This window comes from Schistocerca piceifrons, chromosome 3 (assembly GCF_021461385.2).
Source record: "Schistocerca piceifrons isolate TAMUIC-IGC-003096 chromosome 3, iqSchPice1.1, whole genome shotgun sequence".
Taxonomy (NCBI): Eukaryota; Metazoa; Arthropoda; class Insecta; order Orthoptera; family Acrididae; genus Schistocerca; species Schistocerca piceifrons.
The window spans coordinates 722,365,372-722,387,326 of NC_060140.1; the positions used below are offsets into that span (position 1 = coordinate 722,365,372).

General features: G+C 37.8%; 1 protein-coding gene across 5 annotated transcripts in view; it reads right to left on the bottom strand.

Moving 5' to 3' along the window:
• The window catches only part of LOC124787683 (transmembrane GTPase Marf), a 166,842-nt gene that overhangs the window by 37,053 nt on the left and 107,834 nt on the right, over nt 1-21,955 (bottom strand). For all 5 annotated transcript variants that reach the window (XM_047254501.1, XM_047254502.1, XM_047254505.1 and 2 more), the window contains 3 exons: nt 21,844-21,951; nt 9,408-9,561; nt 8,955-9,271 (listed from right to left, as the gene is read on the bottom strand). In XM_047254501.1, the coding sequence (XP_047110457.1) occupies nt 8,955-9,271; nt 9,408-9,561; nt 21,844-21,951 (579 nt within the window). The remainder of the gene's footprint in view (nt 1-8,954; nt 9,272-9,407; nt 9,562-21,843; nt 21,952-21,955) is intronic.

The window sequence follows — 21,955 nt, forward strand, 5'->3', positions numbered from 1 at the left end:
CATCTGCTGCCATAGCCCATTAACACCAAATTTCACTGTACTGACCTAACGGAGACGTTCATCACAAGACCCACACTGACTTCTGTGGTTATTTCATGCAGTGTTGCTTGTCTGTTAGTGCTAACAAGTCAGAAGCAAGGCTTCATTATAGAATTAGATCACTAAATTTGTGGTTTTTTTTTATATAATTGCAAGTAAGGCCTAGAGACACTCTGAATACTTTCCTTCCATTAGGTATCAAATCATACAAAATTTCTGAAATTACAGGTATTACAGTAAATGAAGGAAATGTAGTTTCCGAAATTCTGGATGACTGAGGTACGAGTCCAAATGAAAGTAACAGATTATTGTCCAGTCAATAAAATAATTACAGCTGATGGTGGAAACATTGTCATTTAAACACTCTGAATACCCCAAACAAACAACTATGAAAGGTGACAAATCAAGGTTGACACCTGCAGCCTTTTGTCATGTGCAAAATCATTGTAATTAGACACCTTTGTGCTAAATTACCTTGAAGTTGCCCATTACACAAAACAAATCTATTTTTATTACAGGCTGGACAATAAAGTTGGCTGCCCATTACACAAACCAAATTATTTTATTGCAGGCTAAACAAGTAAGTCAGCAACAAAAATTGCTCCATGTGTTCTCGAATTCAGAAATAACTCATTCTTGGTTATAATTCAAAAAGGCAAACAGGCTACCAGCCATCTCCAGATACTTGAACAAATGCACTCCTTTAACTACTAGATACGCCCACACAGTCATTTCCAGATACACATTGGCTGATGCATTCTGCATTGGGGTCAGTGGTGGCAGTCACCAGCCAACAATTTTTGCCGTAACAATCAGACTGCCACCAACAATTACAATGCAGCAAGCATTAGCCATCCTGACTTTCTTGTGTCATTGTTCTTTCTTAGTTATGGTTAGATATAGACAAAAAATACAAATATTAGTGAATATACAAAACTGCAGCACATCAAATAACAGCTATTAAACATTACATATAACACAGTTTGCAAATGTTTATTAGTAGTATTTTCAAGCACATTTTTTAAAACTTATCAAGAGGTTCTCCAATATGAACAAACCTGTTCTAGTACAGAAACATTTTCTCTTTTTAATGACAGAGGAATAAAGTTAAAAGTATGACATTTAGCAATATGAAATCAAAATAGGCACAAATTTGATGTTAAAATTTATAGTGTTAGGTTACTTCCAAATCTACTTGGACACATGCTTTGCACACCACTGTGAAGTATGTGTCAGAGAGTACTTCCAATTATACCACATATTTTTCTTTCTGTTCCATTCATGTATGGAGCATGGGAAGACAATTTCTTGTATGTCTCCATACGCTGAAATTAATTGCATCTCATATTTGTGGTCCCTACTGGAGCAATAAATACAGGGATGTCATATACTTCTAGATTATTTACTTAATACCATTTTTGAAACTATGTAATCAGGCTTGGTGTCCATCTTCAAGTGTCTGTCAGTTCAGGTTTTTCCACCATCTCAGTAAGGCTGTCCCAAAGGTCAAAATAATCAGTTAATATTCATGCTCGCCCTATATGTATGCATTCAATATCGCTTCTTAACCCTATTTGGTGGGCGTCCCATATACTTGAGGAATATTCTAGGATGTGCTGCACAAGTATTTTGTAAGCAGTCATCTTCAGACATACTGCAGTTTCCCATTATCCAAACAACGAACTGAAGTCTGCCACCTGCTTTATCTTGGACTCAGCCTATGATTGTTCCATTTCATTTCCCTACAAGTTGTTATGTCCAGTTTATGAGTTAACTAATGTAACACTTTAAGTTAACTGATTCCAGTTGTGAGCCAATTATATTACAGCAGTAAGAGATAATGTTTTTAAGTTTGAAGTGCAAAACTTCATATTTCTGATCATTTAAAGTAAATTGCCAATGTTAGCACCACTTTCAAATCTTATCAAATTCTGTCAGAACATATGCCCAGTTTTTTTCAGACAGTATGGCATTATACATACCTGCATCATTTGCAAAAAGTTTATACTTACTATTCACATTGTCTGCCAAGTCATTAATATATAACATGAACAACTTGGGTCCCAACATGCTTCCTTTGGGTACATATGAAATTACTTCCACATCTGTTAATGACATTTTATCCAACGTAACATACTGTGTCCTCCCTGTGATGAAACTCCTAATCCAGTCACAAATTTCAATTGCTGGCCCACATTATCATAATCTCTTTAATAAGCGTTGGTGTGGTACTGAGTCAACTGTTTTTTGGAAGTCAGATATACTGCAGCTACCTAACTACTGTGGTCTATGACTCTCGGGTGCCACTTGAGAAAGGTGTTTCACATGACTAAGGTTTTTGAAATCCATGCTGACTGTCACGGAAGCAGTGATTCTTTTCACAATACCTCATTATGTTTCAGTTCAGAATATGTTGCAAGATTCTACAACACATGGATGTCAAAGATATGGGTCACGAATTTCATGGATCACTTCTGCTAATCACTTGTCGACATATGAGCTGTTCATTCTTTCAGCTATCTACTGGGCTAAGTTTTTCTTTTTAGGGCTCTATAATGTATTATGATTAAAAAGTGACACATAAATTCCGTATAGAATCTGATACAGATTTTACTGGGCTCTAGCGCTTTGGTCAATTTGAGTGACCTCAGCTGTTTCTCAATGCTAGTGATGCTAATAGCAATATCAATAATGTTTGCAGTACCAGGAAAGTTCTCCTGGATTTTCCTAAAGGGACCCAGCACTACCACTTCAATTTAGCTCGAAATTTGTGTAGAATCTTACTACTGAATGTGCATTAATTTCTGTCAAGTTTCAGTTCCATCTATAACTTCACTGTTGGTTTCACAAAGACCACATTTTTGGAACTGGAAAATCACAAAAATGTCAACAAATCTGGCAAACCAACTTTTCTAACCTAAGAGAACTATAACTCAACATCTTGCCATCTTGACACAACTTTCTGGAAGAGAGAAAAAAAAAAAAAAAAAAAACATGAATGAAGACCAGACGTTGACATGATCTCTCTTCAAAATTGATAAAAAAATTTGTCAAAACAATTTTTTCCTATACTTCAACAAGGAATATGTAGTGAGTAAAGGGCACTCGAAAAATATTAAGCTATCAGTGCGTTGTCTGTCTGCCTGACAGAAAATTACTGACTTACGAACTCCCCTACAATATTATTAGCCTCCAAAGTTACTAAATTTTGCCTGTATTTGTCACCGACTACCTTAATTTTGAGTAATTTTATAACTGCATAAAGCACTGTAAAAAGATCTTTTAGTTCTATCAGATACAACTCTTTTTTGTTGTCATTTCAGTTAAGGTGGAAAAGAGTTGTCTTCATGGTGTTATTGAATACTCTTCATTATTTTAGCGGCCAATAAAGTTTCTGCTACCCATTTCTTTTACAAATATGTTTCAAGCACTGCTATCTTACAGGTTCATTGTTGAATTATATTGAACAATGATTTCAGGATACCAAGATAGGTTGCTGCGCTGTATTGTATGTAGTAACTTCAGACTTGTGATAGTTGTATCAACAGTGAACTTTGTGGTATGGGAGTGAAAAAGAACCCTTAAATCCTCACAGCTTTGAAAATGTTAACAATTCCATTCAGCTATGTACACAATTTTGAAGATCTAAAAGGCAACAAGAATTTAGAGGAACAATCCTTTTAAATCAATTATGTGTTTTATGGTTGGATAAAGATTGCTCAAATACATATTTTATGCTTGGATGAAGATTGTCCAAATATGTGTTTTAGGCTTGGATGAAGAGGGCTCAAATATACAGGGTTATTCTAAATGGTGAACCCATTTTCAAAACTTCGCATTTATCCAAGTACAAATCCAAAACGAACTAGCTTTATACTAAAGAAAAGAGGAAGTTCAAAGTTTTTTTCATAATGTTTGATATCAATTTAATAATTTGTAATTAATCCATCGGACATCATCCTCCGACACACACTGTTGGTCTGTGCTTTTTCCTTTGCACACACTCCCAGTCTGTTTAAATTGCTTTTACGAGTTGGTGGTTGAATACCGAATTTGGTACGAAATGCCCGCTTCACTGCAAACTCACGTTTCGCAAACTCAAGAACACTGAAAACCTTGAACTCAACAGTCGCCACCTTACTCACAACTGACAGTGAAACGGAATGATGGCCCCACTGCCACGCAGACTCTCTCGACTGCTTCTGAAACAATCACCGCCTGCCCGCCAAAAACTTTGAACTTCCTCTTTTCGTTGGTGTGAAGCTTGTTAATTTTGGATTTGTACTTGAATACATGCGAATTTTTGAAAGTGGGTCCATCATTTAGAACAACCCTGTACTTTCATCATGATACACTGCTCTAACAAAGGTATGAATTTTTTCGAAGATAATGCTGTAGCCCTTTTGACAATCAGTTGCTGGCTGACCATGTGAAATGATACCAGCCCAAAAATTGTGCCCACCATGCAGAAAAAGATTTTTTCCACAAAGAGAATCCACATATGTCAATTCCATAACAACGAGATGAAGCTGGTGACTCTAAAATTTCTGAAAACTGGAATGCAAGCTGTCGATTACTGAAATATCAGCACTGAAAGGACAAAAAAAGGATATGCAAAGTAAAAGGTACATCAGGTTGAAGGTGCAATTATTCAGATAGTTGTAACAGTCTGTGGACTTGATCTTAGGAAATTCAACCAACGTAGTGCAAACAATGTCTTCTATGTTTAGATTAAAACAAGATGATCAACGAAATGACAAAATAGTTAACATTCTCAACAGTCAGAAAAATTCTGATTTTGAACATAACACCCTAGAACTGGTCCCTAGAAAATACCACAGAAGAACTGTATGTTTCAGAAAGAGTGACTAAAACAGCATGGAAGTTGAAGAAGGAAAAAAGACTCTCGGCACATTCAAAGAAGATTCCAGAACACACAAGGCAAAATATTTTGGAATTTTATTGAGGAATTTTAATTTAATCTTCTAATTTGCCCATGCAAAAGAGTTTGTGTTTCCATTCAAATAGATGGAGAAAATGTTCAGAAGCAAAAGTACTTTCTAAATGAAGTTATCACTTGACAAAGTAGTGAAGACTGTATGCTTCATAACTGTGAAGAAAGTCTAGGAACATAGGTAAAAAATTATTAACGATGACAATGACAATAAATCTTAAGATGCAATGAAACTTGAAAATATTGATCCTGAAGATATAATTAAATTCAAGCGATGGATTCAAACTATCTGGTATGCACTCGAAGCAGTGAAAGAATTAATTGAAGACCCACTAATAAAATTTTTGGCTTTTTGTAACCATCAGGACACTGCTAAGAATCATCAAAGTAGGAATTTTCTATTGATGAAGATCTCAAAATGCATTAGATAGTTATACTGATCATACTGAAGGATTAGAAAGTATCAGCTACTGCATAATTATAATCAGTGATTGATTATATGATAAAGCTGCAGAGCATGTCTTTGGTTGAATACTAAACCAAGTGCACCTTCCCAGAAATTACACAGATTCACTATCTTAGTGATGGTTTTGTGGCACAACAGAAAAATATTAAGAACTTTCTATATCCTTGCCACCATCAAAGGGTACCCAGGCACTGTGATTAACAAACGCAGTCACCATGGATGAATTACAGGATTCAAATCATTTTTTTTTCTTATTTTTGTAAAACACAAGAGGATTTTGCAGCTCAACAAATGACATCAAAATCAAAGTAAGCATTTCTGAAGTAGATTTTAATGCAACATTTTCACAACTGTTAAAGATTACAAAACCAGAGGAAAAATGTAGTGAATTTAAAGTTTTTGTAACTTTAGACACACAACTTAGTGAATACATTTGTAGGAAAGTTAATTAAGTCATTAATTTTCTGACAGACAGCCAGCCAAAGGTCTGACAAATGAACAGGTTACAATGCTTTTGCTTTTTTTTTACTACCTATTCCTTGTAAAAATAGGGGACAAATTTGTCACAGTAAAGATTGCATATGCTATGTGGCCTGAACAAAATGTTGTGCCAGCATAAAAGTTGAAGAATCTTCGCTGTCAGATCAGAAACAACGGCTTGCAAACTTCAGGGTTTCTTTCCTATACATTTCAAACTCTGACGAATGTGGCTCTTCTGAAAACGGCACTAAAACATCAAGTCACATACAGTGCTGAAACTTGGCAGACGTTAATGCAGCTCCATTTTGTACAAAATTTCATAAATAATGTAAAAAGGTAAGTGAAATATATGAAAAGAATAGTTGCTAAACACCATATAGCAGAGATGCTGAGTCGCAGCTAGGCACAACAAAAAGACTGTCCGAAAGCAAGTTTTTGGCAAATGAGGCCTTCGTTGGAGATAAGACAAAACACACACACACACACACACACACACACACACACACACACACACACATATACACAATCGTTGTCTCTGGCTGCAGAGGTCACAGTAGCCAGACACTGTGGTCGTGTGTGTGTGTGTGTGTGTGTGTGTGTGTGTGTGTGTGTGTGTGTTTCCAATGAAGGCCTTGCTGGCCAAAAGTTCACTTTCCGACAGTTTTTTTTTGTGCTTCTGTGCGAGTCAGCGTCTCCACTATATGGTGTGTAGCAACTATTCTTTTCATAATATTGTTACACTCCATTCTGGAATTTAAATTGTTGAAAACATAAGTACAGTTAGACTTTAACTTCCTGTCAACAATGAGGTCACTGGAGATGGAGCACAAACACAGACTGGGAAGGAAACTGGTTGTGCCCTTTCAATGGAACCATCCCAGCATTTTCTTTAAGCAATTTAGGGAAATCATGGAAATCCTAAATTTGGATCGTCAGGTGGGGATTTGACCTTCATCTTCCTCAATATGAATCCATTAACCTCCTCAATATGAACCCATTGTCGTACCATTGCACCACCTCACTGTCTATCAAAATTGAAGATGATCGAATTGGGAACAACTTTCAGATTGGCTCACTTGGCACATAATAACTGCCGAAGTTCAACAAGCGCACCCCCCCCCCCCCCCCCCCACACACACACACACACACACACACACATATATTGCTCCCATGCTGGCCACAACGTTGGCAAGGAGCTCTCAAGGATCAGCATTCTATTCCTCTACCCCTGCAGTTGACAAATGCTGGATGGTTATTGGTGCATGCTGACATATACAATATGTCTCTCTAATGCATCCCACACACGTTCTGTGATATTTAAGTCGGGGAAATGAGTTGCCCAGTCCATTAGCCAAATATCTTCTCATCCAAGAGCTCCTCCACCCGTGCTGTTAGATGCGGTCATGCCCTATTACCCATTAAAATCAAGTCAGTGCCAAATGTGCATGATCAAAAAAAAAAAAAAATAAATAAATAAATAAATAAATAAAATAAAAATTTAAAAAAATCACAAGTTGATGGAGTACAGTGTCACAATGAAGTTGACCGGTGGGTGAAGCATGTTCAATGATTTGGAGGTCAGCAGGCCCATTCAACATTACGTCACTCCACAACGTAATACTTACAAAAATCATGTTTGACAATGTTCCTGGGTGCATTACATGTTTCCACCTCTTGTGATATAGTGTGGTGAGGTGTAAGGTTGCCTGGGGGCACTGATGTCCAAATCTTTGAACATGGCACCCTCACCCTCACAGAGTCAACGTTCCTGTGACACTGTACTCCTTCCACATGTGTGTCTTTTCAGTGGTGCATTCGGCCCTCATTTCACTTTTATGGATGACAGTGCACGACAACATCAAACAGTGCAGGTGGAGCAGTTCTTGGAAAGAGAGGATATTTGGCAAATAGTCTAGCCTGTGTGTTCCCATATGTGGTGGGGAGACGTTGCAGCATGTCCACATGCACCAACAACCATCCAGCGATTGTTAAATGCACTGGTGGAGGAATGGAACACCATACCACAAGAGCTCTAATCTTGGAACCAGCATGGAAGAACATTGCAGAGCATACACTGCCATCCATGGCAATCACACATCCTGTTAAGAACATTTCCACCTTTTTTAATGTCCAGGGGACCAGCACAAATCAACATGACTTCAGTGTAATTATTGTGTCTTTGAATAAAATATAATTTTTGTTCATTTCTTATCCTTCCTGTACTATACAGTAGAAGTTCCTTCTATACATGGTCCAAGTTTCATCGAGCTATGGTGCTTGGTAGTGACACATGATGTGAAAATTACTTACCTCTATAAGTTTGCAGTTTGTGTGTGTGTGTGTGTGTGTGTGTGTCGGGGAATGCTCAAATTCTGCACAGGTTAATTTAATTCTATAGGGAACATACATGCAAAACTTCATTCAACTTTCAGATGGTCATGTGGGGGCAACTTCTAAGACCATTCACCACACATGGAGTGCCCATAATTTAATAATTTAAACATCATGTCATTTACACTTGTAGAAATGGACAAAGCATTACTTACAAGATGTTTACTAGCAAGTATTCAACTATGAAGGGAAGTAGAAATCAGATCAAACAACAGAAATATATTGTGAAGTTCTTTGGAGGAGGCTTATAAAGATAGTAATAATGATATTAAAAGTTATTACTGCAGCTAGACTACATTTTATGTTTAGTTGTAGTTATGCTCCTAAAGTGGAATTAGTTGAGAAATTTTATTTTATGATTTATCACATAAGAAACAAATTTGTTAAGATGGTGAAAGGACTTATTTTGCTTTGTAAAATCAGAAACACGTAATTAACGTGGTACCAATGAAAACAAACAGTATGGTAAGTCACCATGGACCTTTAAAAATCAGGCTCAGCTACTTTATCATCATTTATCACTTGAAAGAAAAGCTGTCTAATCATTAGATCTTGAAGTTTACAAAAATGCGAGAAGTGAAAGCTGTCCTAAAATCGATACCATCGTTATAATGAACCACTTACCCTTTGCTCTACATCTTCAACCATCTGGTGTATTTTTTCCTTCATTTCCTGAGTAATCATTCGCAGCTGCTGTTCCGTGTAGTTAAGTCTGTCATAAAGTTCCTTTTTTGCCAGAGCTTTTTCAGATTTCAACTGCTCAGCACGCTCATAGACACCATCCATTACTGTGTGTATCTCTGAAGCAATAAGTTTTCCTCTTTGGGAGTGCTGTGCAAATTTTGTTTTCACTGCACTTTTAGAAATGCATTCTTCAAACTTTCGTTCAAAATCCTGAAATTCGAAGTATCGCGTAGGAAATCCTTCTGCCAGAGCACCAGCTGCCAAAAGACACAAAATTAACAAACTGTACTTTATGCAGACAAATTTCATATATTTCTTTCTAAGTCTTGAAGTGTTATTCATAACTTATATTACAAAAACAGTTGATCTATGTGTTGAAATTATATTACAAACCATGAGCAGGTTGTCCCTTTTGTTCCATCAGCCTTGCTTGTAAGACCTCCTTAGCTGACACAAAAAATATCCTCTCATTAGCTTCCTTCTGGGAACAAACTTTCAGCTCTCTCACAAGAAAATCAACTGTTCGTTCCATATGTTGTCCTCTTACCTACATTATTAATAAGAACAAAATATAAAAAACAAGAAGAAACATACAGCACAAATAAGAAATTCAAAATATGAGCATGAAACCTGCTACTGTATACAAAATCAGTAGATACGATGTGCACAGACAATGAACTGCTAGAGGAAAACATTTATCATTTTAAGTCATTGGAGATAGAGATACATATGGATTATTAACACTGTCTAGAAATCAATACATATTTTAAATTCTGTAGTTTCAGTTTACACAAAGGAAATGAGTTTCTGTGTGTGTGTGTGTGTGGGGGGGGGGCTGATTTTCTTACTCTGACGAAGAGTGAAGCTTGTAATGAAAAAGAAGAAAGTAAAGGAAGAGTTTTCCTTCCATTTTTAAAAACTGTCACCGATTGCATCAGCAGGGTACTCAGAATATGTGGTATTGATACAGTGTTAAAAGCAACAAGAAATGTGCGTGAATATTTGAACCTTGCAGAAGTCCTATGCCCACTGTTTGCCAGTTCTTCCCCACAACAAACTCCACAACATACACTGGCACAACTTCGTGATCTTACACAGCAGTCTTCACGATATCATGAACCAACCATTGCATGGCTACATGTCAACAGCTGGGCTCGCTGAACTTGTTTGAATCTGTAATAATTATCTGAATCATTACTGCCTCTGATGATGTCCCCAGCACTGGAAGATGAAACATTGGGCAGGGAGTTGTGCCTTGGACCACGGCCTAATGCTTATTATTCAAATATCAGCAATGTCGATTCTACTGTCAATGCTTTAATTTGCTAGCAAATATGATATACCTTTATAAGCTATTCAGAGATAGTTCAAGGTAAACTGGTGTGTAATTTGTAATAGTTATTAGTTCCCTTCTGAAATACGCAACTGGATAAAATTTAAGATTAATTCTTTAATTTCATGAGGGAACAACGCAACAACACAAAAATTAAAATAGGAAGTAACCTAGCAACATTGATTATACAATTATTAGGAAAAAACTAACTATCTAGTTACTTGTAACAAGTTGTGCATTTTCAACTTCTCGTGGCGTAATGAATAGTCCATTAAATTTCAGACATGCAGCTGTGCAAATAAAATTTCTTTCACTGACATTTCGATCACGTATCATCCAGTCACCCTCAGAGTGAGTCACAAGACTGACAACAAAGTGCCAAGTGCGGTCTTATATGGTACACCATGGTGGTAGTGCGCATGCAAATCACAGACGCTGGTCAGCAGCAAAGAGATATGCTTACACATGTGCTGCCTGTGGCGAAGGCATACAAACATTAGATTCACTTATCGATGTATGTTTGGCAGCGGTGACACCATGACAACTTCTCTGCAGTTCAATTACCCCAAGAGCCGGATTCGATGCTTTGTCCAAATTAAAACCATTCTCTCTGTTAATTAAATTATTAGCTAATCTAATCTCTTTAGCTTGCCTGAAGGCATAATTCCAAAATGAAGAGGTGGATGTCAATATCTTCACATCACTATAGTTCATGGAATGCCCTGTAACAATACAATAATACAATGTTTGGCCATAGCTGACTTGTCTGGCTGTGATATGCATGTGTATCTTTGATATTTCACACATCTCTCATGAACGGTGGATGTCGTTTGACCTATGTATGACTGCTCACAATTTCTGCAAGGAATCTGATACACACCCACATTATGAAGCAATAAATCCTTTACAGAGCCGAGTAAAGCTGCAATCTTCGTGGGAGGCTGGAAGATCACCTTAACACAGTGTTTCTCGAGAATACGGCCTATCTTCATGGAAAGGGCACCCATATAGGGCAAAAATGCACTTGATCTGAAGAAATTACAATCTTCTCCCCCAGCATGTACCTGCATCCTAGGTTTTACACTAAATGCTCTATGAATTTGTTGCGAAGAAAATCCATTCACTTTGAAAATGCTCTTGGGAGTGTGAGAGATCTTCATGCAAATTATCTTTATTGAATATGCAGTTCGCCCTATGTACTAAGGTCTTAAGGACAAAAATGGTTCAAATGACTCTGAGCACTATGGGACTTAACTTCTGAGGTCACCAGTCCCCTAGAACTTAGAACCACTTAAACCTAACTAACCTAAGGACATTACACACATCCATACCCGAGGCAGGATTCGAACCTGCGACCGTAGCGGTCTCGCGGTTCCAGACTGTAGCGCCTAGAACCGCTCGGCCACTCCGGCCGGCTCTTAAGGACAGCTATGGTCTGTGAACAGTGATGGCAGCTACTGCATGTAGATATATATTTGTATGTGTTGGTTTATGATATACAACATGTACTAATGTGCCATAAACTTTACGGCGAACGACAACATCCAAAAAGGGAAGGCAACCGTCTTTTTCTATTTCCCTAGTAAATTTGATGCTAGCACGGGTAGAATTCAAATGCTCAAGAAATTGATGTAATTCATCCAGCCCATGTGGCCATACTACAAAAGTGTCACCCATGTGCCTCCAGAAGACCACTGATTTAAAACCTGCCAAGTCCAGTGCCTTGTGCTCGAAGTCTTCCACAAATAAATTAGCTACCATAGTAACTCCATCGATCAGCTCATAAAATTGACCATTAAACTGAAAATAAGATGACAAAAGCACATGTTTAAATAAGGCTGTGATGTTGTTATCAAGATGTTGGCCGATGAGAGATGAAGAGCCTGGTATATCATGATAACACATCAAAACTAACAAGCACATTCATACTATTTAGCCTGACATTACTAAGTCTCTGAATAAAATCCATAGAATTATGAATAAGGTGACTACATTTACTTACCAATGGTTTCAATAAGGAAGCTAAATATTTGGCAGAAAAATACGTTGGTGAACCAATAGTGCTCATTATAGGCCGCATAGACAAATCCTCTAGACGTTCATCCTTATCCATCTTGTGAACTTTAGGAAGCCCATAAAATCTCGGTGGTACTGCAACTAGCACTTAAACTCCTTACTACTTTCTTTGGTGGTGATGAGGCATCCAGCAAGGCAGCAGTCCTTATTGTCACCTTCTTAGTAGGATCTCTATTAATTTTCCGGTATGCACCAGAACTAAGCAGACCACACTTTTCCTGGTAGACTTCCTGAGCCAAAAGAATGGTAGCATTACCTTTATCAGCAAGCACGCAGGACGACAATGTCAGTATCCTCACGCAGCTTTCGTATCGCAAATCCCTCTTCCTTGAAAACATTACTTCTTTGTGGACGATGTTTCGCAATTGCTTGGCAGTTTTCACATCTGATTTCTTCAGCTGAATCCTCTGATAGTGACCAGACAGCTTCCTCAATGAAAGATGATATTGGCATAGTCTTCGGAGTAGGGGCAAAATTTAGTCATTAACTTAACACAGTTAAGATGACCAGCATCTGTGACCTGCATGTGCAGCACCACCGTGGTGAAGCATATAAAACCGTGCTTGGCACCTTGTCGTCAGTCTTGTGACTCACTCTGAGGATGGCCGGACGATATGTCGCTGAAATATCAGTGGAAGAAATTTTATTTGCGCTGCTGTACGCCTAAAATTTAATGGATTACAACAGATTATTTGAACAGATATGGCAGACAATGAATAGACAAACAGTGAAACAAGTGGCCAGAACAGCTTGAGAATGTGCTAAAAGAATGGAAGAATAGATTAACGATTTCAGCAAAGCAGAATAACTGGGGAATTACAAGAAGAAAAATATTTTAAAAATATGGAGATGGAGTGGGAGTTTGAATAATACAATTAAGAAATGGAAGTTAAAATTAACTTTAGGATGGGAGTTACTGAATTTTTAAGATGCAGTTTGAAAATGAGCTGAGCCAATGAGTTTGCCGATGCTCAGTTATTAGCAGTGAAGGGAGTCTTAGATCTTCCACATATATGTGAGAATGATATGTGAGTACAGCAAATGATTAACTTGAAGAATGGAATACTGGGTTGTAATGCTGATAGCTGCTAAATCTTAGCATGTAAGTTGTGAAGATTTCTATGACAACAAACAAGAAAGAATTTATCATGAAGAAGCAGTTAAATTTTACACAATGGAAGTTGTACAATTAAATAGCATCAAATGACTAGATGAAACAACATTCAGCAGTAATGGAGGTGGTAACAGCTGTTGCAATGACATAATCAATGTTTCTGGGACTATAAGGAGGTTCAAAAGAGAATTATTAATATTTAGTGTAGTTAACGCAAGAGAGATTGCAGAAAACAGAGAAAATGGAATACAGGAGGATGGGGATTTTATAAAAAAGATGAGAGGAAAATCAAAGAAGCAAATAAATGTAAGATTAACTTGAAAGAGAAGACATGTCAAAGTTGATGCAAAAAGAAAGAAATGGATTTTTCAGGTGGCAATAATTAAAGTTAAGGACACAGAAATATGAAGAGCATATCTCAGTGCACAGAGTAAACAGAAAACAGTGACTTCGCAATGTTACTACACTCATTTTGTGGAAAGCTTAGGCCGCATCCACACCAGATGCGTTATGCAAAAATGCATGATACAGAAAAGTGCAGACCAGGCTAGAATCACGCAGAGCCTTGTATGTGCGCAGCAATGTTCCAGTGTGCACACGTGAAGGAACCATTTCCTTTTATGTACCAACACTGTGGAACTTGTTCATTGTTGCACAGAACAGCACAGTTTGTCGTCCACATCGATGCACAACACTGTGCCAAACTTCTCCTTTGGATGGTATGACATAATTCACTTTTTAGTATAAACTGACAAGGCTGTGGAGCTATCTATATTACTTGGTGACTGACAGATTGCAGTGACAGTGGGCTGTGTTGCCAGTGTGGATACAGCCATGCTTCACAAGGCACTGCGTGGACCCACGAAGCAGGCAACATCGTGAGCACATAGTGCTCAAGAAAGAACTACGATTGGGTGGCGGCTGGCTCCTAGCACTCAACATGCTGCAATGTCAATCACAAAGTAATTTTAATCATAGCACAGTACCATGACAGTTACAGGGTAACTAAGAATGTATGATGTACAACAAAATTTCAGTGGATATATTTTACAAAATTTAGCATAGTATTTGGACAAGGGCAGCAGTCATGATATCTGACTAGAATCAAATAATTATGTTCATGGCACATGAAATAGGGAAAAAAGGAAAAGAAAAATCTTAGTTTTCAAGCTGTTATTCACTGGCGGCTCGTGGGCAAACATTCTGGATGTTCACAAATTTTTAGATTCAGATAAATATGATGGTGTGAAATTAATAGCCTCTCCTGTATAAAAGTTATGCTTATCAACATATTTACACAACTACAGCCACTGCCAGTAACAATAATAATATGCACAATGTGCCTGAAAAAAATAAAATATTGTTTTTGGGTAATTTTGTACATAAATAAGTACAGTTTAGGCAAGAACAAAATAACATATAGGCTTTCGTTACCCTATGTTTCGCATTTTTGTGTTAGTGGGAGTTCATGCTTTTTTATTTTTTTGGATGACCATACAATATCCCTAACACACGTAATACATTAACAAATTCACTGGTGGACTGAAAATCAGACATTATTAGGTTGCATCCACACAACAACTTAGGCTTATTATACACTTCTTTGTCTGTTTCTAGTCCCACTTATTTGATTTCGTCACTTTCTCAGTCGATGGATCTGGTCTGGGAGGTCCTAACTCCTTTATGCCTAGCTTTCCCTGGTAATTTCCTTTTCTGTTAGCATGTAAAACAGATTCAACAGAGTTCGTGTTGACACTTCACACAAAAGTAAATTCCAGCGCAGTAAACAACCAACTCCAAACACAAACTGCCATTTGTGGAAATGATTATGTTTATGTAGTTCTATCTACCAACATGATCTCTTAACTAGAACAGAAATCAGGCACTGAGAACCATAAGGGCCAAAAGCACACAGTCATCTATCCCACATTTAACAGAATATCAAAGAAACCAGTGAGACAGCTCTTCGTGAATGTTCATATATACACTGTGGGCCAACAACACTGATAAACCTGACTCACCATAAGCTCAACAGATATGAGAAGCATGAGTAAATGCTACAGCAATCGATGATGACGTACTTTATGTTTCTCAATGCCTCAAATGGATTATTGTATGATAAAATCATAAACTTAATATATTATCTCTCATTCATAATTATCATCCATAGTCCCATATGTATTAATGTCCAATCTATTTTTACTATTTAGTGAGTGAAATGGCATATCTGAGGAGTGCGCTACCATCTAGCAGGATTTATGTGAAGCAAAAGGGGACAAAAATCTGCTGCACCGTGCTGCAGATACAAATCCATATGTATCTGGCCTGCACGGCCGTTACCTCACGGCAGTTGTGCATGCACAAAAGCTCCTTAAAACGTGCACAACTGAAAGTGTGCTCGCAAACCCTGATGCCAAGTTTCATGGAGTGTAGTGGAGTACCAACATAGCATTGCACGGTAGATTTAGTGCTTTGTATTCCAGATCACCACTTTTACATTAAGTTTAACATCATTCAAAGAAAAATAGCCAATAACTTCAAAAAGTGTCAAAAGTTAGGGTGTTCATGTGTTCTTACACAACCAGTTGCCACTGCTGTTTCTTCACATGATATCCTCGAGCTTTTGACAGTTGTTTCCATCGTGCTCATCATCAACATCAGGAATAAAACTACTGTCCGCCAGAATTGACATGGTGATCTCTTTATACAGGCAAAGCAGCAATGTATGGAACATTACAGATGGAATGCTAAAATGAGGCATGTGTGGAAAGGTGTTGGTGACATGTTTTAACTGCTAGTGGCACCTCCCTGCAAGTGTCTGGAAGCCGTCTTTATTCAAAATGTTGCAGCTTGAAATGACTTACTTCTACATATAATGTTACTAATAAATAACTGATAGCACTCTCACTTTTTCACTTTTGCAATGTACTTAAGATATGTCAAACACAAATCCTAAGGTCAGTAAGTTGGCTTACAACTTCCTTTAGTCTTACAACGATTCCAGCAATCAAGTAATTTAATCCTTTCAGATAATGTACACAGCATAACCATAATATACTACAGTACCTCCTATGCATATTAGTATCACATGCAGTGCACGACATGCAAATTAGTGTTTATGGTATCCAAAGCATTAATTTTAAATTCTGACAATGCTAATTGCAAATAATCTAAAAAGTGCTACACACAAAATTCTTGCATTTTAATTATAGTTTTTTGCTTTTTTCAACAGTTTTTACCCAAAGTTCAATGTGTAGTGTTGGTATAAATATACCTGGAGAAAGTTCGTCTGTAGCTGAAAACGACATGCAAAGTTTTCTTTTTGTGAAAAAAGATAATTATGACAATGAAATGGTATCATAACCAGTTTTGACCTTGCAGTAAGTCATCACTGCAGAATATATTTGAAAAGAAAGAAACGAGAGAAATAGTTAACTACTAAGAAAACAAAATGAAATTAACTCCTGCACACACTTGAATATGAAATATAATAATTTCCCAAAGTACAACTGAACAGGCCCAGAGAGGTAATCACAATGTAATCATATCAGCAGCCTGATTCTCTGAATGGAAGTCTACAACTGACTATGTAGTAATATTAAAACTGGTAACCTTTAAATATAGGAGGGAAAAAAAACACATTTATGATGAATCCTGCGATATACCCTTTTCAAAGTGAAAACTTGTAAAATATTTAATAGTAACTACTGGTGTAGGTAAGCTATATGAACACTAAAAGTAGGTAAATGATAACTACCTACAAAAGTATTTTTCAAGTGGCAAACTGGTCACCTGTGACCTGTGGTTGAAAGTATACAGTAACCAGCCAGTATGAAAAAATCTTAAACCAGTTACTATTAGTCTTTTTTTGTTGGGGTTCCTTTGTCTGTTACTCACTTTTGTCTAAGAGTAGCTCGACTTAACAGTTAGGCCACAATGGGTGTTTAGTATGCACCTGCAAACACCAGTGATCAGTTTTCCAATTAGACAATTTTATCAGTTCTAGTTCTTGGTTATACCAGCAGTGATTTAATTTTTTTGTAGAAGGATGTAGCTCACAGTTAATTTTATAGTGTGAATATCTTCTTATATCTGAGATTAAAAACCACCCACCAGGTTAGCCAAGGGTACTAATGCGCTGCTTCCTGGACTCGGGTAGGTGCGCCGGTCCCAGATTGAATCCACCGAGCGGATTAACAACGAGGACCAGAGTGCCAGCTAGCCTGGATGTGGTTTTTAGGCAGTTTTCCACATCTAACTAGGTGAATACTGGGCTTCAGTTACAAAGCACACAGACATTTGAAAAAAATGTTCGCACTATTTCAAGTCTTACACTACACACAAACAGCTGGGGTACACTAATTCTACATCTACATCTACATCCATACTTTGCAAGCCACCTGACGGCGTGTGGTGGAGGGTACTCGTGGCGGAGGGTACCTTGAGTACCTCTAGCGGTTCTCCCTTCTATTCCAGTCTCGTATTGTTCGTAGAAAGAAAGATTGTCGGTATGCCTCTGTGTCGGGTCTAATCTCTCTGATTTTATCCTCATGGTCTCTTCGTGAGGTATACGTAGGGGGGAGCAATATACTGCTTGACTACTCGGTGAAGGTATGTTCTCGAAACTTCAACAAAAGCCCATACTGAGCTACTGAGTGTCTCTCTTGCAGTCTTCCACTGGAGTTTATCTATCATCTCCGTAATGCTCTGTAATGAAGCACGCTGCTCTCCGTTGGATCTTCTCTATCTCTTCTATCAACCCTATCTGGTACGGATCCCACACTGGTGAGCAGTACTCAAGCAGTGGGCGAACAAGTGTACTGTAACCTACTTCCTTTGTTTTCGGACTGCATTTCCTTAGGATTCTTTCAATGACTCTCAGTCTGGCATCTGCTTTACTGACGATTAATTTTATATAGTCATTCCGTTTTAAATCACTCCTAATGCCTACTCCCAGATAATATATGGAATTAACTGCTTCCAGCTGCTGACCTGCTATAAAGTAGCTAAATGATAAAGGATCTTTCTTCCTATGTATTTGCAGCACATTACACTTGTCTACATTGAGATTCAATTGCCATTGTCTGCACCATGCGTCAATTCATTGCAGATCCTCCTGCATTTCAGTACAATTTTCCATTGTTACAACCTCTCGATATACTACAGCATCATCCGCAAACTTCCAATATTATCCATAAGATCATTTATGTATACTGTGAATAGCAACGGTCCTACGACACTCCCCTGTGGCACACCTGAAATCACTCTTACTTCGGAAGACTTCTCTCCATTGAGAATGGCATGCTGCGTTCTGTCATCTAGGAACTCTTCAATTCAATCACACAATTGGTCTGATAGTCCATATGCTCTTACTTTTTTCATTAATGACTGTGGGGAACTGTATCAAACGCCTTGCTGAAGTCAAGAAACACGGCATCTACCTGGGAATCCGTGTCTATGGCCCGCTAAGTCTCGTGGACGAATAGTGCGAGCTTGGTTTCACACGATCGTCTTTTTCGAAACCCATGCTGATTCCTACAGAGTAGATTTCTAGTCTCCAGAAAAGTCATTATACTCGAACATAATACATGTTCCAAAATTCTACAACTGACTGACGTTAGAGATAATTCTGCACATCTGTTCGATGTCCCTTTTTGAAAATGGGGATGACCTGCGCCCTTTTCCAATCTTTTGGAATGCTATGCTCTTCTAGAGGCCTATGGTACACTGCTGCAAGAAGGGGGGAAAGTTCCCTCGCATACTCTGTGTAAAATCAAACTGGTATCCTATCAGGTTCAGCTTCCTTTCATCTTTTGAGTGATTTTAATTGTTTTTCTATCCCTTTGTAAATCTATAGATATCTACCATTTTGTCATCTGTGAGACAATGTAGAGAAGGAACTACAGTGCAGCCTTCCTCTGTAAAACAGCTTTGGAAAAAGACATTTAGTATTTCGGCCTTTAGTCTGTCATCCTCTGTTTCAGTACCATTTTGGTCACAGACTGTCTGGACATTTTGTTTTGATCCACCTACCGCTTTGACATAAGACCAAAATTTCTTAGGATTTTCTGCCAATTCAGTACGTAGAACTTTACTTTCAAATTCATTGAATGCCTCCGCATAGCCCTCCTCACACTACATTTCGTTTCGTGTAATTTTTGTTTCTCTGCAGGGCTTTGGCTCTTTTTATCTTTGCTGTGAAGTTCCCTTTGCTTCCATAGCAGTTTTCTAATTCTGTTGTTGTACCACGGTGGCTCTTTTCCATCTCTTACGATCTTGCTTGGCACATACTCATCTAATGCATATTGTACGATGGTTTTAAACTTTGTCCACTGATCCTCAACACTATCTGTACTTGAGATAAAACTTTTGTGTTGACCCGTCAAGTACTCTGCTTTTTGTCACTTTTGCTAAACGGAAAAATCTTCCTACCTTTTTTAATATTTCTATTTACAGCTGACATCATCAATGCAGTAACTGCTTTATGATCACCTAGTGGGTACAGGGTAGCGACAGGAAGGGCATCCGGCCATCCTTTGACACTGACATCACCAAATCCATAGTAACGAGGCCGACCCCATGTTGAAGTGGGAAAAAAGCCGTAAGGAAATGATGATGATGATGATGATGATGGTGGTGGTGGTGGTGGTGGTGGTGGTGGTGGTGGTGGTGGTGATCTGAGAATAAAAACTCAAAACTTCCTTCTATTAAGATGTAACTTTCAGTTTCAACAATTAGAGTGCTGATTATACATTGCAAGGGCCTCTCCTGGCCTGTTCAGGTATCCTTTGATGAGTTACTACATAACATAGCCAAGTGTATGTTATCATGTATAAAAGTTAGTTTGATTTTGCAGTTTTTTATACAAATAATCTCATGATTACTCTCTTAGAAACTAAAACCAGTTGTGATACCATTTGTTTCACTCAAGGCTTAAAAAATGCAATTAAAGAATATTTCCTATTGCCATGAACTGTGCTGCATGCAATGTTGTAGTAGTAGTCAGTGCCACTGGCCAGCATGTGTGGGTCACCAATCCAAATGTAATCACCAGCAAATATTTGTTATTTTGTACTTATAGCAATAATGGAAATTCCTGCACAGAACAATATGTCAAAGAAGGGAAAGGCACTCACCTATAGCAGACTGATACATGGTGCATAGACACATGTAGCGGAAAATAGTGTTCTCTAGCTTCTGAACTCTGGCTCTTTTCTAGTAGAAAGTACACACATTCACACACACAAATCCAAATACACACTAATGCGGCCATGCAATTTTTCCTCTCTAGTCTTTTTACACTTTCATGAGTTATATCGGAGCCCACAGTAATGTCTTGGGTTTCAGTATGTTAGTTGCATTAATGTGTGTACTTTTTACTAGAAAAAGAGCCAAAGCTCAGAAGATAGTGAATACTGTTCTCCTACTAGGTGTGTGTCTCACACTAGTCTGCAGTTTGTGAGTAAAGGAAACAATTCACTGGTGTGACAGGACAGAGGAAGAGGAAACTTTTATTAACTAACCTCATGCATAACACAGACTATAATTCATCCACTATCATCTGGCATTTGTTACAAATAATATCACAAAGATGCTAGACACTACTGTATCTGCATTGTGCAGGTTGCTGCTACAGCTTGCATCGACAAGGTACAATTTCTCATATCCTGTCTCTTTACACCTTGCTAATCATCATTGCATAATAATTGCATCTATTGTTGCCTACTTGTAAATGTGAACAAGTCATAAACTGTGTGGATGCAACTAACCATCACACCTTCTGCAGTGATGAGTCCCAACAGGGCAGATTAAAAACAAATAAATCTCAATGTCAACTATCTTTAATATACTATTTGAATGCCACGTGCATATAGTAAAAGCAGCACAGCATCAAAGCCTATACGAAACAGTTTAGGAAAAATACCATATTCCAACACTATATTTAATTTCATTATTTCAAGACACTGCTCTTAAGATCAACAGCAATGCTCTCTTCACTGCCACAAACAAAACTGGAGGAAATTTTTCAGAATGTCCAAGAAGCAACAATAGCACTTAAAGACATGAAATACCAAGTCAGCACAAATCAGACACCTTTGTGCAATTAAATCTATAGAAAGATACATGCACGGTGTAAAAATACCTGCTGATTTTCTTACCTCACTCTGTTCATTGCGCTGCATTTAGTGAAGAGACATGATTAAAATCTCTCAACTAATGATGATAAATTATCATACTTCACAAATTCAGTGATGTATTTCACATAACTGTAAGACAGATATCCTTTCTAAATAAGAATCTATTACCTGATCCAAAAATTCAGGTTCTGAAGCTGAGGCATCCCATCGATTGTTCAAAATAAAAATATTTGGCTTAGAGAGTCGAGTTGAGACTTTGTGGAAGAAGTTTTTCTCCTGT